We start from the raw sequence: 17909 nt of genomic DNA on the forward strand, positions 1-17909 counted from the left end.
TAGGCTAGGCTATAGGGAGGAAAAGTAGGCTATAGGGAGGAAATAGTAATTAATATCCAACATAGGCTACATACATGCAAAAAGTATAAAAGAAAGTATATCCGTTTCATTACGGACATATGGAAGATCTTTTCTTGTTCGTCTATAAAATCCCCCACCCCCACCCCCCCCCCCACACACACACACAACTATGTCATCGTCCATCACGATGTTTCACTGTGGACATCGTCATATGCCAATTTGGTAGACATCGCCCAACCCTACTCGACTTAATACCTTTGGCGAGATTGTTGAGTTTGGATGCATCTTAAGAAATATAAAAGATAAATATCAATGTAAACGGGTTCTGAGCTTCCTCTTCAACGACTCATAACTTACCACACATTAGATTTGCTGCTGTCAAGCCCCTAATAATACTGTAATTATTGAAATGAGGGAGCTGTTAGTGTTAGTGACGGGGTGTGAAATTACCACCAGGCACCAGCCAACTGCTGGTAAATTTAGACTGCGGCTGTTAAGTTTGCCTTCTCTTCCAGCCACTTCAGCAGGTAACCAACCATCATCTACAAGTTATTTTCTACTCTGAAAATCATATTAAGCTGGTAAAATAGTGCTAGTGGCCCTGTGTGTTTGGGAACTGATCTGCTGCTGTGGCTGGTGGAAGAAGAAGTCGTTTCCTGCCCTGGTTGGGACTACACACACACACACACACACACACACAGGACCATATCCAAATAACAGTGCTTACATGTCTGATTACATTCACATTACGACATACAGCTTCTGCAGCACAGACTTACAACTCGAAGACCATGTAGAGCATGCCATCGGAGCTGTAGGTCTCCAGCAGCTCCACGATGTGGGGGTGTTTCAGCATGTGGCAGATACTGGCCTCCCGCTTCAGGTCTGGGATTGACAGGCAGGGAGATAGAAATTACACAGGGACACAGTGAGACATGATTCACACTAACAATTAGCATCTCATACCAAGGTAATTATAGTTCAGTCCCTGTTTCTTTTTCATAGGGTGCTTGTTGGTTTTGGTGTTTATTTTTTCCCCCATATATACTCAGTTTTAGTTTAGTTTTGCCATTTCAACAGAATGTGTCAGCGTGTAGGCAATACAGAACACCCACAGGAAGGCAGTAGTCAAAAGACACACGTGTTCATGTGATTACAGTTAGTTGGAGGCAGCACTTTCAGTTTTTTAACTTTTTTATTTCTTTTTTCTAGTTTTACATGTATTGTTTAGTGTTAGTACAGAGTTACCTGTAATAACCTAATTTCATAAATTTACAAATGCCAGTGGAAAGACTTCCAGTACTTTAGATGCACATATGAACCTAAATTGAAAAAATACAGCCTCAATAGGGGCATGATCTGTGAAATTGTATCCATTTTGGGAAAAACCTTAAGTTCATCAATTCCCATAAAATGTAAAGGATCCAGTCTGTAAAAGCGGGCTTCATTTATTTATCCTTTGAAACATAGCATCAGTGTTTTTAGTTTTTAGCTCCAAATCGTTTTGTAGTAGTTGTCACTTTCCCACCCCCAAATGGATCTGTCGGATATTTTGGAAGGAAAGTCTTCCATTGCTACTATCCATCCTTATGTTTAATTTCAAGTTGCACATGTGCTCCATTATAATTTACTAAGTAGAATACATTTATTTTAGGCACTGAAGAACTAGTATGAACTTGTGCTATTTCCCCCCAAATATAATATGGAGTGCTATGAACAGATGTGGTGGGAAGTTCTCATAAGAAGAATTATTAATGCACAGAATGCTTTCATGAGGACAAATTTCAACTGATGAAGGTGGACAGAAGGGGAGACAGAAAGAGAGAGAAAATGTAATACGCGCACATCTGGATCATCTTCTCTCTCATTATCATCACATCCACACCCATCACAAGGACAATCACAACAAAACTTGGGAGCTGCAACACCTGCCTTGCTCAGAGTGGACGAATGGCACGCGCCTTTAAGTTGTTTCTTTTTTGGAGAGGGGGGGGGGGGGGGGTTTAGATGGGGGCGGGAGGCGGCGTGCTGAGAACGCGCCGAGCACGCACGCGCTGGCGTACACCGTGCGTTCGGCTCAAACCGAATGACCCGAGTGTGAGAAAACTCCCCGAGGTTCATTTGGGAAGTCTAGACGGCGGCGCCTCGGCCCGAGATCCTCATTTGCGGTTGGCCCGGCGGTTTGTTCAATCCTCTCACGTCCCTCCTCGGTCGCGAGTTAAGGAGATGAAAACCGATCAGGACACGCACAGCACGCCACCCAGTGCGCTCTGTCCTCCTCTCACACCTGCCCCGACCGTACCTGCCATGCCTCCACTGCACCACCAGAGGGAGGTGTGGAGCACTTTATTTGGTCTCCACACACAGACACACGCACACAAACACACACACGCACAAGGAGGCCATTCTTCAAAGATCCTCTGAGAGAGCAAGGTGAGTTCTGACAGCCTGTGCAGACAGATAAGCAAGATAGCAAAGCGGTATCTAACAGAAAGACTGAGATGCTGTACAGGCAACACACTAGCCTCCAATTGAATCCTCCCATGTCTCCTGTGCTATTGAAAAGACATCATATTGCTCACATCTGGATCATCCTCATCAACATCCTCCCTCTCATTATCACCGCATCCACAATCCGGCAAGACGGCTCTGCAGCTCTGCCGTCTTCTGACTGTAAAGGAAATACTAAGGGGGAGAAGAAAAAAAAAAAGAGGGACTGACTTGCTTCTTTAAAGGAAAGGAAACGCGGAATAATAGATAGAATGACAAACAAGTAGCGAGACAAGCGGTCAGATGGAGAGACAGACTGCTGAGCCAGGTTGACAGACACAATGAGCTGTTGTTGAGCTCCTCTCTCCATAAAAACCTCATTTACACACTCCACTCCCCATCTGCAAGTCTACTGATCTCCGCGTGTGTGTGTGTGTGTGTGTCTGTGTGTGTGTGTGTGTGTGTGGGTGTGTGTGCTCATCGTGTCGTGACAGACCAGTATCATTATGCAACACACAGAAACGACGCTGTGTCCCTACTACAGAGCCCCCATTCTCTTCTTCCTGCTCTTTCATTATTCCTCTCCTTTTCTCTTTATGCTCGTTCTCGGTCCCGTCTCATCGGGAAATCTATTCTTGAACTCAACAATGCTGCCCAGTATCCGGACGGCGATGGGGAAACCGCTCAGATGGATTGGGGGGGGGGGGGGGGCCGGAGAAGACTAGAGCAATCTCGCTGAAATCAACGCCGTTCTTTGGGCCCGTTCCAAACCAATTCCTAAATGGGAAAGCTAGGCTTGAGTAGGCCTACTTGTGATGCGAACGATAAAATAATTTTGCACTGAACTTATGTTACTTGATAGCTTGGGGAAAAAAATATCTTGTCAGCTGTATCCAGTGCATGTTTCATGACTCTCGGACAGAGCCAGCTTATTGAAAATGCGTTGGCCATGAACTGGAGTTAGTTTGTCCAAGAACTTCTCATTGAGTGGAGGCGTTTACCATCTATATATATATATATATATATATATATATATACTTGCAATACTATATATTTAACTCACAAAACTGCAAATTGCGCTATTCTATCTCTTCTCTTGAAAATTAGATACCACTAAAGCTCTAATGTTGATTGAGTGCGCTTGCTATTTCATTCTCTCCATCCATCCTTATTAAGTTATTTTAGAAATCCAGTGACTCACTCATTCTGCTGCTTTTACTCAACACTCCCAAACTCTTAATTATGCTATCAATCTTTTGTCCTTCTAACGCTTACTCACACACACACACACACACACACACACACACACACACACATATAGAACTACAAATGCTTGTTACTCAGCTGTAGCTCAGTCCAGCATGTAGTTTCTGCCTTCTTTTCTCCTTTCTCTCTCACATTTGTGCTGAGCCAGACTCTTTCTTAATAAGCCGAGGTATGTGGTCTCAGGAAACCACTCTGCAAATCTGGCCGCGCTCCAGTTCTCTACCTTGGCACCTTGTGTGGCCACTTGCTCCTTTCCTCTCTCGTGACTTTTCAAAATGTCAGAAATATGGGTGGGGGAAGAAAAAAACAAACAAACTCCTCCACGCTTACCCTAATCCAACTGCGATTTATATGCACGGGGGCTTGGGAGAGACAGATCAGGGGGTTTTAAACATTTTCAGCACAAGACCTTAGAGGGTTATGTCACCTACATGTCCCCTATGTCACCTTGAGGATGGTGATGCTAGAAAGTGATATTAGAAAGTAATGTTCCTCCTTTCACTGGCTAAAACATTGGCAGAAGAACACAGACAGGAATAAATTCAGTGTATTTACGTTCACATGGATATTCGAGAGTGTGTCATTAAAGCTGCATACAAACAGCCTATCCCGCATATTAAGACATTAACCAGGATATGAGCCAGCATGTGGAATACTGTGCACATGTACACACAGCCACTGTTAACTTGTTTCTCCCAGTGGTCGGTAGCTACATGATGTGCTGACAATTAGCTTCCCCAAATTGTCTGCATTATCAAGAATCTCCCTACTGGCTAGGTTTCTGAAAAATAGCCCAATAACAACACTATCAAAAAGAATGAAAATGACTTCTCCTGTAGCTCATAGCAGACAGTTGTGTGCATAATGTGCATTTTATGAAATTATATTTGAAATTATAGCTTTTACCCTCACTTTTATGCCGGCACTTCACTGTCATGAAAATACTTTTGTAGTCTTGACCGTTTATATACATTTCTACTGCAGGAATTTTTCAATAACTATAAGCACTAGCCATTATTTATTTAGACTTCCACATCCTTTGTGTGCCTTTTTTAAAAAAAAACAAAAACAAAGCTAGCAGGGGGGAGATTCTTGCCATAGACCATATTGCAGGGAAGCCAGTGTTAGCATGCTTGGTGCAGCCGACCACAGGGCTAAATATGACACTGAGGTGGATAGCAACACCACAACAACCACTTCTAAGGGGAAGAAAAACAGTGAGATGTTTTTTGGTGGGTGGTATATGCTTTCAGGTGAATAAATTTAGTCTGAGGGTCATGAAAACATAGTAATGCCAGAGATAATTTAGGTCCTAGACCTTGGTTTGGGAAACACTGGTGTAGAGCTCCTCCTTTTCTGTGTTTCTCTTCCCTTGGTTCATTTCCTTGTCTGCTGTTCTTGGCTGCCAGACTAATCTCTGACTGGGGACTCGCAGATGGCACATGGTGAACGCCAAAACTAGCACCAACACACACACACACACACACACACACACACACACACACACGACACACACACCTATGCTCTGTCTCCTCTCTCTCTCTCTATCTCTCTCTCTCACACACACACACACACACACACATACACACACACAACCCAGCATGACACAGCACAAAACCACATGGTGAGACATGCCATGCATCAATACCTCACACACACTCACCAACACGACCTAACCAATACACACACACGCACAGATACACACTCACAAACACACACACACGCACACATAACACACACATAATTAGGGCATATTATTCATCTGGGTATGTGTGACTTGCCTTGTTTATTTGTGTTAAGACCATGCCATACCAGTGTGTGTGTGTGTGTGTGTGTGTGTGTGTGTGTTTGAGACCTGGGTCACACAGTATTTGCAAATGATTCCCGACGTTTGTTTTACCCCACTGGGAGAACCAAGTGGGTGGGGTTTACCACATAGGACAAAAAAAAAGAGGTTGGCTCAGAAGTATAAGCATGTTTTAACGTATACTTCTCTGTGACACCTTACCTTACCATTATCTGGCTTTTCCTGTTTCTGTTAACCCCACCCATCTGGTACTCCAAGCATAGCAAAACAAGCATTAGAAGTAATTTGCAGCTACTGTTCAGCCCGGTTCTACTGTGTTCCTTACCTTCTGTGCTGAGGCCGGGGCTGGAGGTGAAGCTGGCCACATCGACGATCTTCACGGCAAACTGCTGGCCCGTGTCCCTGTTGATGCAGCGCCTCACCACGCTGAAAGGACCCCTGCAACACACACACACACACACACACACACACACACTGTGTTAGTCACACACATACTGTTGTACACAAGCTTCTCACGTGTATGCATATTCACAACAGTGACAGGAGCAGAGGAACTACCCTAGCTTCAGTCAGCACTCATCCCAGCCACCTTCCTGAAACACACACTCACACACTCTCACACACACCAGCCAAGTGCAATGGGCAGAACTGCGGCTAGCGATATTTTTGAGGGTATTCTGGATTTACAGTGGGCGGTTAGGGACGCAGTGTGGCCTCCGTGTCCGTGCCAGTGGGAATTACAGAGCAGTGAAGGGCAGCACAGCTGTAAAAGCTAAAATAAAAGCTATGTTACAGAGACCTGAGGTGGGGAGACCGAGCCTAGACGGGTGGTTTTGGGCAAAGGAGGTGGCGGACTTGGCAAGCTTGTGTTTCCTGATACGACTGCAGTGGGTTTTGGCATCTGGAAGCTCTGAGGCATGTATTTCCAGGCCTGTGTCAAACAAGATGCAAATAATTCTCTGCTTTTGTTTTAAAGGTGCATTAGGTAAGATTTTACTGTCCCACAGCACAAAATGACCATACCATAACTGCAGGGGTTTGATAGGGTTGTTGATCAATATCGGTGAACAAAGTCAACGATTGCTTTGCCGGCTGCTGAGATTCCTGGCTTTCAAGAACTAATTTTCCAGCCTGTACTCTCTGTTTTGGAAACGACCTCCTTGCGTTTTCAATTGTTCAAAGATGGAGGACCGTGCAACGAGTGAGTGAGTGGCGTCGCAACACAAATCGTTCTCAAGCCAAAAAGCAAATGACAAATCAGTACTATATTGCACTGTGATATATGACCTCTTCTATTGGATCTCTGCTCGAATTAACTAGTTTACTCATTCTATTGTGAAAATGTTGCAATTCCTTGGTCGCCGATAGTGGTTGATAAAAGTCATAAATTACTTAATGCCCCTTAAACCTACTTGGAGTACCAGATGGATGGGGTTTGCCACAACAGGACGAATCTAATCTAATCGTATCTAATCTGTCACATAAATTTAGCATTGTCAAAACGTTTTGCCCACCCATTTGTTACACCAAGCAGGTGAAAACAAATGCTAAGAATTACTTGCAAGTAACACTAAACACAGGTCTGTGAATATGTAAACACCCTCACAGCCACACCAAGTGGCATGTAGCCTACTTCACACATAAGCATGGGTTGAGTCAATGTGGAAACTGGCTTGTATTTCCTTACAGTCGGGTGGATGCATTTGACAATTTTTTCTCAATTTGTGACCAAACACCAAGTATGAGATTAAATCAGTAGCAATGTGGCGGAAAAACACACTCAACGCCTACACATTTGCACATTTTCTGTCCGTCTCCTATGCCCACAGAGGCTTACATACACACACACGCACATGCACACACACACCCCTGCCATTGTACAGCTGTCTCTGAATCTCCTAAGTCTACAATCCTCAGAGGCGGAACCAATGCCACTGGAGACACAAACACACACACACAAAATAACACCCATATTGCAAAAGCAAAGTGGTGTCTTGATTTAATTGAATTTTGCGAATGAGTCAACTCGCCTAGTAAAGTCAGTGTCAAACCAACAGACTAACAACTAACCAGTTCTAGCGACTGTGCGTGTTGGGGGTTTGGGGCAGCACTCAACTCGCTTACACGTCCGTCTCTCACCTCTGCTATAATGATTAACCCATCCAAGCGGGAATGCAGGCATTATGTGCACGCTGTGGGCAGAGGCAACCGTTAAACAGAACTATTCCCTGGGGAGTCCCACAGGGATCCTACAGAGGACTGTCTGAAAATCAACCCCGCTGACCTTTGCCCTCCCGGCTTGATGCCCTACAGCAGCTGCGTTTCCCATTAAAAAAAACACAGTGTGGGAAAAGCGAGATGGGGGTGGAGGGGTGGTGGGTGGAGCTCCTGCCACCTTGTTCAAACCTAACAATCTAATAATTTGAGTGGGGAAGGTTTTGGTCGAAAGGCTTGAAGGGATTCAAACACTAGAATACAAATGACAGAGGGGGAGGCAGTGAGGGTACGGCCATCTTGGGACCGGTCTAATGCGTGTCAATAAAACTCTCATTACCGCCATTAAGCAATGAGGTGAGGTTGGGCGAACCTGCCAGATTTTAAGCATCAACCCCATTTGTAATCTTGGCTGTCAATTCCAGGGAGCAGCATTGAAAATCAATTCACGGATGGGGATGTTTCTACCGGAGTTGTGTTTTGCAAGGGGGTGGGGTGGGGGTTGGTATTCAATTTATAACACTGAAATGCTGTTCATCTCAGCATCTGGAATAAAAAAATAAAATGACCATTCAGCCATGTAGCTATCACATATGCATTGTAAGTGAGTGTTTGTGGGTGAGTCTTTGTGAGTGAGTGTGTGTCTCCGGGGGCAGGGGGAGAGGCGGCATGCTGTGATGACATCACCACAGCTGTGCTGAGTGGGCTCATATAAAACACCCACACATAGCTCACATCCGACAGCGGCAGTCATCAAACATTTGTCCTAAGTGGCAATCTTCACAGATCGCCTCTTGGCTGATTTCTACTCTTTGGTCAATATAAACCAAAGACTGGATGTTAGGTTCTTTTATATCCATGCTGGCTATCAGCCAAACTCCCTCTTCAGGTCTTTTCTTTTCTCCCCAACAGGGGCAGGACACATCTAGTCCCAAACTGACTCACCAGTATCACCAGTACTGCTCTCCTGAGAGCAACCATCTTTGCTTAAGCAGCATTTCACTTCAGTGGGTCATTTTCACTTTTTAGCAAACGCACCTGCACAGGAGTCCAGGAGCTGCCATGGGGATTCTCAATCACCACCAGCATTCAGCTCTATTTTCATAGCTTTCCACACAAATACTTAAAATACAAGAGGTAATTTGCCCTTTTGCAAAGCATGGCCCTGACCACAAAGGGAAACTGTATTACCTGGGCCTAATTTGCAAAGTACATGACAATATGTGTGAGTAATATTAACCTATTTCAGAGAGTTTCTAAAACAAAACTGAGTGAGTGGTGATGGCTATTTCAGAGAGTTTTTAAAACAAAACTGAGTGAGTGGTGATGGCTATGGATCCACAAAAGTATGTGCTCTGAAAAGTATGAATGAATGAATGTTACACAAAAGTGAAAAAATAGAATTCAGCATAGATGCCGCTTGGTTTCCCCTATCACCCAAACTGCTCTTAAGTGTAATACTGGTAATTAAGCAAGTTCGAAGTTCAGTGTTGCTCAACTATAGTCTGTGCATGTCTGGGCGACAATACTTCAATCCAAAGTATTTCCTTATGCAAATTAGGGAAACAACGCTTTGAATATTCGAAGGGAAATTAGTATTCTGAAATTCACAGTAGAGATACCCTCAGGATGTTCTTGAGCTTTGGCAATAAATCCTTTTTTGCTAGATAAGCCAGAAGAGGATCCAGTTTTGTTTAAACCCCCTGAAGAGTCTGGCCTTGTTGGATGTTAGGTCCCATTCAAACTTGTGTAATCTGAAAGAGGAACCAATTAGCCAAGATCTTCCAAAAGCTTTAACCTTACACAATCCATTCAAAACTATTGATCTGCTGCATGTGGGCAGCTGAGAGGAGCACGCACACGTGGAGGAAAGTTGAAAGGAAAGACAGGAAGCAGTCTTGTGAAAGCAACAATTAAAGACAGGTGATACAGTGGAAATCATTCCAGACTGGAGAATGTGTGGGAAACCACAGACAGATACAGATATAAGAAACATATTGTAGAATACAAGACAAAGAACAGCCTCACTCCACACCATTTGATACCCATGCCACAGCCTGGTAGACAGCATGAAAAGACCCCTTGCTTTGTCCACAGTGTGCTAAATATACAGGACCCCTGAAAAGATCACAAGACCCAGGTTTTCACAATGCTATTTAATGACACTAAAATGACAGCCTATCTATTGATATCTTCCTCTACAAAACTGATGGGACGATGCCATATGCAATAATGTGATACTTTATTGATCGCAGTAGGGAAATTCTCTGTTCGCTTCCTCTCCTCCACAGGGAGGTCAGAGGTCAGAATCAGCTACAACAGTCCTGGAGCTGGTAGGGATTCAGTGTCTTGCTCAAGGACGCTTCAGCAGGGAGGATGCTTGCCAGCATGGGGGCTTGAACCCTGGGTCTTCCGGGTGAAGGACGGTCTCTCTAACAACTAGAACATCCTGCTGCCCAAATGTGGTTAGATTGACAATTTACTATGATTTTAAAGGCCCATTCCATTGAAAAGCACAATTTTAAAATCAGGGTTTGTGATATTTGAAATAAGCAACCAATGTGTGACCCAAAAATGGCGTGCTTGGGTGAAAAAGAATTGGGTGAAATTCTAGTATTACAGTAAATATCATTGATTGAATTTGGTCCCACCTTTCCTAGTCCCAGCAAACACACCACCCTCCTTCTCACCACACAAGTGTAATCAGTCTGCTGCGGTTGCAAGCTACATAGTTACTTGTGAGAAGCAAATGAGTTTTGTGTACTGCCAAAATCACTACTCCAACGTGGTGGATAGTCGTCATTGTATAATACCAAGATGTCAACCTGCTAAGCCTAAGAGGAAAATTTACAGTGAGCTTGAGTATTTAATTGGCAAGTAACAGACTGCTGTTTAGATTCAGCGTTCCTATGCAGTGGACTGCATTCTGAATTTGACTCGACACATTAAGTTTTCCAAGTTGGCTGGGTTGACATGTGATGTCATTCCTTTAATCAACTCAAATAAGCAACTATCTGCAAGAATCCACCCCTTTTTAATCACAGGTAATGTTAACTTTCATAATCTTTCATAGCATCTGTCCAACACTGTTTACATTTTACATGCGTAGTCACCTCCAGTGTGATTGGCAGTCAACTTGTCAATCAAAGCTGTCGTGTGAATGGATAGCATATAGCCTACTCATAGTCATCAAGACAGGAGCTAGATGGAGTAAAGGTGTGCATGAAACCAGTAATGTTTGTGAATATTAAGACAAAGATGTTCTTAGTGAATTAACTGTACTTTTAAGGTGATTTGCCAACCGTTCAAACTGAATTTAAAATCATGAAGATGGGTTTTTAAAGATTACAACGTTCTTCATAACAATATACCAAGACTAAAATGGTCAATATCTATTGTAGTGCTCAGGATAGTGCTCTTTAGGCAGCATTCTGCCAGTTGAATAATCACTACCCAATATCTCTACCCTTGGCCTGTGGCCAATTCCAAATTGCAAATACACACTCCACACACATATCTGACAAATCTGCCTCTATGATGAGGGCTAAATGGATCAGAAAAGATAATATCTAAACTCTCCTAAATAAGTGGGATTTATCTAATTTGCTAGTTAAAATTGCTCGAAGCCACTAAGATGGCAACTTCTCCCTTGCTTAAATGAGAGACAAACTAGAGCAAACCCTACTGGTGGCTAAGCAATTTGGCCTTCTTGTAGCAAAACATGAGTTTGTGTAAGATTTTAGCCTCTTCAGTAACAAAGCTGTATGCTTTAGCTTACAACTGTTTGGGGAGAAACTATGATTAGGCCTAGACAAAAACTGCAAAAAGATCAATGATAATTTAAGAATTAAATGTCACCCAGGCAATTTAATTATCCAACCCAGAATGAGCCAGAGGACTGATCACTTCACTGGTTCAGAGTGAGCACCACATCCCAATATCCTTCTTGACTCTAATGAGCACCCCAGAGCTGGAATAAAGAGCACAGTGACTCCAGTAGCGCTCCTCCACAACATAAGTCCTATTCAAACAGAATCATTATAGACAGAAATGGATTAAATTACCCCAGCGCCTTGCCAACCCTTCAACTAAACCTAAAAAGACCAAAATAGGCCTGTGGTTACTGCATTTTGTTGTTCATATATTTACTATGTAGACGACAGACAACGGGCACATAATGAGCCAGGCGTGCACCACCTAAGTCTGTTCAATAGCCAGTGTCGTCTTTCATTGACGCTAACCCACTCAGAAGTCGAAATGACACCTGACCTGTCTGATCTTCTGTTGTTGACATACGGTTAGTCTAACCACAGGGGAGTTGACTGATCATTTACATGCACAAGCTGAGAAAAACACAGGACATAGGCCCTGTGCCCACCACTGTCTGTCTCCTTTTAGCTACCGATGCTATACAGACACTTGCAGCTATTGCTGTTGCCATGCAACTATTGAAAACCTGATGAAGCAGGACTCTCGTTTCCTAAAAGTTCCTAAAGTTCTAAAACCACGCTAAGCTCTCAGTACTGTCAGGAATGTGTAACAGTACAATCTTTCCATCGAAAATAATGACAACAATAAGTCAGCACTGTAACAAGAAAAACCCGGTGGACGAGCAGCTTATGCCTGCGTTTCTGTGTGCATTAATATTGCTTTAACTCAGTCTAAACTCAATGGCTAGGTACTGACAATACTGCATCATCATGTTACACATTTATTTACCAAGAGCTATGCAAACATTGAGAGTAGTTGTGCTCAAAAGCAAAGCTAATCAAGACACTATTAAGAAGATAGGATCAAATTACTGTCAATATACTGAACATAATCTCAGACATAAAAAAAAAATTCCCATCCACTTACTGACCATCTTTTAGTCGAAATCACTCGGAACATGGCTCTCTGAGTTGATGGTTACTGGACATGATGGCATCCCCACTGCTCCCAATCCCACCCAGCCTGGCTGCTCCTCTCTGACACAAGCCGATCAGGGACAATAATAGAGGAGTCCTCTGGACAACAATAGAAGACTGAAGGAGGGAGGGGGCCGATAATTGGTTTTAAGTACATGTTAGCAAGGAGCTGAGGTCAAAGATCAGCAAGAGACATGCGTCCACACAAAAGCACCAAGATCATCCAATAATGTGACAAATCAGTACGACAGAACAGTAACGTTGTATGCCAATAAGTAAAAAAGGACAATCCAATTATTAGCTGTCAGCCAGGTTTATGTCCAGTACTTTTCAATGAGGAGTGTTTGTTTATTGGACAGGACTGATGAAGCATCCGTCTCAGTGCCTGATATTTATCCATTTTGGCCAAAAGAAGTTTCAAGCTGGTTGAACATTTTGGAGCAGACAGATATGTCACAGATTTGTCATCATCCCTTCAGCCAATAGAATCAAGGAAGCCTTCCTCCAGTTCATTCAGGAAAGCAGAAGATGGCAAACCGCGCTAATGACACCCTGAAGGAGGCCTTTCTTCTTTCCAAAGAAATTGTTTTAAATGCTATATTATTAATAGTAACACCCATTGTTTTGGTCTTCTTCCTTTTTCTTGTGTATGTGTGTTTTAAACTTGCTGCTGAATTTTAAAGCACTTTGAACTGCATTCTGTGCATGAAAGGTGCTATATAAATAAAGTTCATTCATTCACTTACCAACACCAGTATTGTCAATCCCTTTAAATAGGATGGCCAGACTATCATGCTGCTTTCAATCCATTTTGTCTGGCTGCCCCCTTACACAACAAAATTGCCTGGTCTCTAGTACAAAACCTACTTGGGCTGAACGTAGGAGCGGGAATGTCCACCAACGGTTTCTTGGGGTGACTGGCATCTTGGCTACTCCCTACCCGTGTGCTGACAGTAACACCAGAGGTTAAAAACACGACGGGTGATGGTAGAGTGCTGCAGTCAATGTCTGCTGGCATTATTTATATCCTTAGCCTCAGGGCCATCCCATTCCCAACTCCACTTGTCTCCATTGATCTTCCTCAGCCTCCCTTCCCCTCCCACCTCAGGGTGGAGGAAAAATGATCCCCCCTTTTTCCTGCAACATATCCCAAGACACCAGGACTCAACGTACTTTATCCATCAACTGCAGTTTCACAAAAGGACTTGAGGGATAAGAAGGATACTCTGGTCTTTTCTGTGACATATTTGGTATTTGGCTACTTTACTGAAGCTTAGATATGCTCCAGATAAGTTGAGTACATTATTTCATAATACTTTTCTTCTCTTATGTAATACAGGGTATTCTCTTGTACTGACCAGTCTGGACTGCAATGTCTGAGGTGAAACGATCCCTGTGTGACCATACTAACAGAGTTGTTACGTTTGTACTGATTAAAAACTCTCTCTCAAACAGACTCTCAAATATTATTTAAGTAGTTCTCAGCGTTTGTTTTTGCCTGCACAGAGTACCAGATGGGTGGGGTTTACTGCACCCTGACTATTCAGATAGTGTCAGGTAAGTTGACAATCATAGAAGAGACATTGTCAGGTAGCTGTGCACACTCATTTTACTGCATCCATTGTATTGCTTATATGGCAAACTCCACCCATCTGACATCTAAAGCAGCTAAAACAAACCATACATTTTCAAATACTATTTGACCTAGGCCTGGCATCTGCCAATGTAAACCAAAATGGGAAAATTTACCTTTTCATCCATCAACCACACTGACCAGTGGATTCAAAAATTATCCGACCACTTTGCTTTATTTACTGACCAAATTGATTTGTACAGTCAATTAAAACCATACAAAATGGTAGTTGGACTGTCATTCACTGTTTCAGGACCAGCTCTGACCAGTGGCGCCTACTACCCAATATTGGGACTCCAGGCTAGACTCACTGGTCCTGGACCAACCATCAATTAGTAACCAGGGCAACAGGGATGTCTCAGGATAAAGAGCAGGGCCTGGGGGCCTGGAGAGAGTGTGTCTCTTTCCCTAGAACAAACTTAATGGACCCTCAGACCTCCAGAGAGTGAATCTTGGAGGGGGAGGGGAACAGGCTGGTAGTAGCCCAGTGCTGCTGCTGCTGTGACGGGACAGCCTTCCTGCTTCACTTCCAGAAGGAGCAAAGGGGGGAGCGTTTGACCTCACAGAAGTAAAATGGCAGGATAAAATAACATACATGCAGTTTTTCATTGGAGCTGGTTAAAAAAATAAAGGCATGTGGAGGGTCTGCGCCCAGGCAGTGATTGTAGGTGGCTGTTGTGGTAAAGACTCCCTAACAGGAATAACAGTCTCAGCACCTTTTAGCTTCGTATCTTGTGGTTTGAATGTGCATATGTCTGTTTCTTGAAAAGCCACAGCACAGTTGTATCATAAAACGTATGCTTCCTCCTACAGCTCTACTGCTGGTTTGGCCGGCCTGGCCCTGTCTGTCTGTTCCTGTAAGCAGATATGGTTGCTGTCAAACAGAGGGGATTGAGAGAGAGAGAAAATCCGGTCTGCAGGCAATTCTTGACATGCAACCATATGATTCCTTAACTTACTAACCCTCACCCATCTTTCGAACACATACCCTCCTTTAGCTGTTGTTATATGCATTGGTTTAGCAGTCAGCCTCTGCTCAGAATCAGAATAGGAATCCCTTTAATCACCAAGAACAATACATTTCCAGGAATTTGTCTTGGTGCAGACATATAGTGAAAACTTGCAGAGCTTCATTAAAACATGGTGCAAGAATATCAGGGCCAATCCACATTTTCAGCCTGTACCCCCAAAAAATTGCTTACACAGGCTTCTACTCAGCCTTGTAAATTTATATTCCTGCACAGAGGTCATGATGTCAGGCACAAAACCCCTGCCTCTGAATGCATCATGAAATAATGCGTAATGCTATGATTCCCCATGTGAGGCTAAAGGGTCGCCGTGCTTGGAAAAGAGACCTCACCTCACACATCCACAGTGAACTTTCCCCTTGAAAAACCTATGGGCCTAAAATGTGAGAGCAGCATCCAGACAGAGGCAGCTTCGTTGTGACACAAATGTGAGGATAATGCAAAAAAAAAAAGAACAAAAAAACAGGACTCTACAAACGGAGAAGTGGATGAGTTTGATGACACTACTTACTTCCCAATCACCTCGCACAGCTCGTAGACATCCTCGAACAGCACGTCGTCGTCCGCCATGGTCTAAAGGTAAACGGGGATGCTCTCCTAGAGATATCCCACCCACACAGGTTTTGATTTTTGTGAGGCCAATGGCAGCGTATTTCCTCGCTGGACAGGGGTATACTGCCACACTGCGGACTCCAGGTATTTTAATTCCCCCCCAATGTCAATGACAGGAGAACCAGTGGCTACTCAGAGTCCAAGCTAGCCGGCTAGCCACATTAGCTGGCTTCCAACGGCTGTCACTCCGCGGCCCCACCTTCTCCTCGGCTACTCTCCCGGTAGGCTGGCTAGCCAGCTAGCTAGCTAAATAGTAATACAAGACCAGACCCCAGGGCGTGGAGATTTCCTCGCTCGTTTGCAGAAAAACACCCCTCTTTGCATGCCTCGGGGTTGTATCTTGCTGCTGGATAACACCTAATACCGGACTCCTTCTGTAGCATCCACCTACACCTCCCGCCCCGAAGAAGATGCTCGCTCCACCGCAAGCTAACGGGGCTCTTAAAATGGTTGGCTAGCTGGGTTAATATTAGCTAGCTGTCGTTGGAAATAGCCGGTTGGCTTGCACCGTTATTGCGCTGTGCACACCCAATGTATCACAGATGGCTTATCCCACCGCTCGGAAAGCGTACGGGGCTGCAAAAGTGCTTCAGCTTCCCGACCCCAAATGAAAGACCTTCACGTTCATCTCGACGACAAGTATTCCACTGCATATATAGCCCGTGTTTCTGGATATTGAAATTATATCGTATTCCAAACAGCCCAGCCTTCGTCCACCGTTGCTCCAGTTTCTACGCTGCCTCCGATGCTGGCTGGCTGCTCCTTCGACTTCCAGAAATGCCAGACTCCTCCCTCTGTCGGCCAGGAAACTGCTCCGTCCAGAGCCGGGATGGCCGCTCCAGCGCGCCCAGACTCCCGTGTTATTTCACTGACGGGTGAGCCAAGATGGCGTTCAATGCGGGTCCATCTAGGTGCAGTTTCCTAATCTCCTCCTCGGTCGCATCCAGTGTATCCCGCGCAAGCGTCGACCATCCAAACCCATCACCTTACGTCAGCCTTTCCTCTTCTCATCTCCGATCCTTGCAACAGGCAGATTATTCTAACGAAAATGACTTCATCTTTGATTAATTGTTTCTCATATATTGATTCTCAGTCATCAGAGAAAAATCAACCATAGGCATTATTTTCCATTTGAAGACATGGAAATGCATGACTGTATTTTCCTTCAGTGATTACCAAATTCCCAGGGGTCCTTGAGGAGGTTCCAAAGGGTCCCCAGCAAAATGAGGAATAATTAACCAATTAACAGTTAATTTCAGTAGTATTTCATGCATTTGAAATGAAGACATTGAGAGAATGACATAGGCGTGTCTATTTTGATCAGATGTGTCACTCTACCCGCTGTTAACTCCCCACTAAAAGTATAAACAGTTGTCTAGCTCTGTACCAAATCATATCCAATAACAAAAGTCTTCTCAGATGGTGACAGTTTCTTATCAAATGGGGTTCATGGCCTAAGGTGTGTCTATTTAGGGGGTTTTGACATGAAACTGTCTGGCAACCCCTGCTTTAGACAACAACATTTCCTGGGCTGCATCCAGGATTTGTTCTATGCAGTACATTTCCTTTCATTTCATTTTTCTGCAGGATTTCCTCTGGTGCAGGTGCAGAGAGACAGGTGAAATGTCGTCAGGTGAGGGAGGACAGGAGGTGAAGCACTGAGATGTGTTGGTGATGCCCCCTAGAGGCGGTTAAAGGAATCCCCCTTAACTCAAACCTGTCCCACATCTTGCAGACATTCTAATGAAATACAGTTCAACACAATATTAACAAAATTACAACAAAACTCAGGTTAAATTCCATCTGAGATTGTAATGGAGAAGAGAGCAGCAAAATCTAATGTACAATGAAGCAGGCACCTCTTCATGGAGCAATGATCTAATTTGATCAATTTTCATTTTCTCTGTCATGAATAATTTGTTTAATGGACC

At 43.9% G+C, this 17909-nt stretch overlaps 1 protein-coding gene across 1 annotated transcript; it reads right to left on the reverse strand.

Moving 5' to 3' along the window:
* Positions 1-800: 800 nt before the first annotated feature.
* LOC139647049 (peripheral plasma membrane protein CASK-like) lies at positions 801-16717 on the reverse strand (the record flags this gene model as incomplete). Its single annotated transcript, XM_071522868.1, has 3 exons — positions 15878-16717; positions 5910-6022; positions 801-906 (listed from the first exon to the last, which is right to left on the reverse strand). Coding segments are annotated over exons 1-3 (278 nt in total), but the record flags the coding sequence as incomplete, so codon positions are not given.
* Between the last annotated feature and the right edge of the window lie 1192 nt (positions 16718-17909).

The sequence above is a fragment of the Centroberyx affinis genome, unplaced genomic scaffold (assembly GCF_046629955.1).
Source record: "Centroberyx affinis isolate AG114_WGS23_722 - 3 ecotype Tasmania unplaced genomic scaffold, CSIRO-AGI_Caff_v1 ptg001038l_1, whole genome shotgun sequence".
NCBI classification, from domain to species: Eukaryota; Metazoa; Chordata; class Actinopteri; order Beryciformes; family Berycidae; genus Centroberyx; species Centroberyx affinis.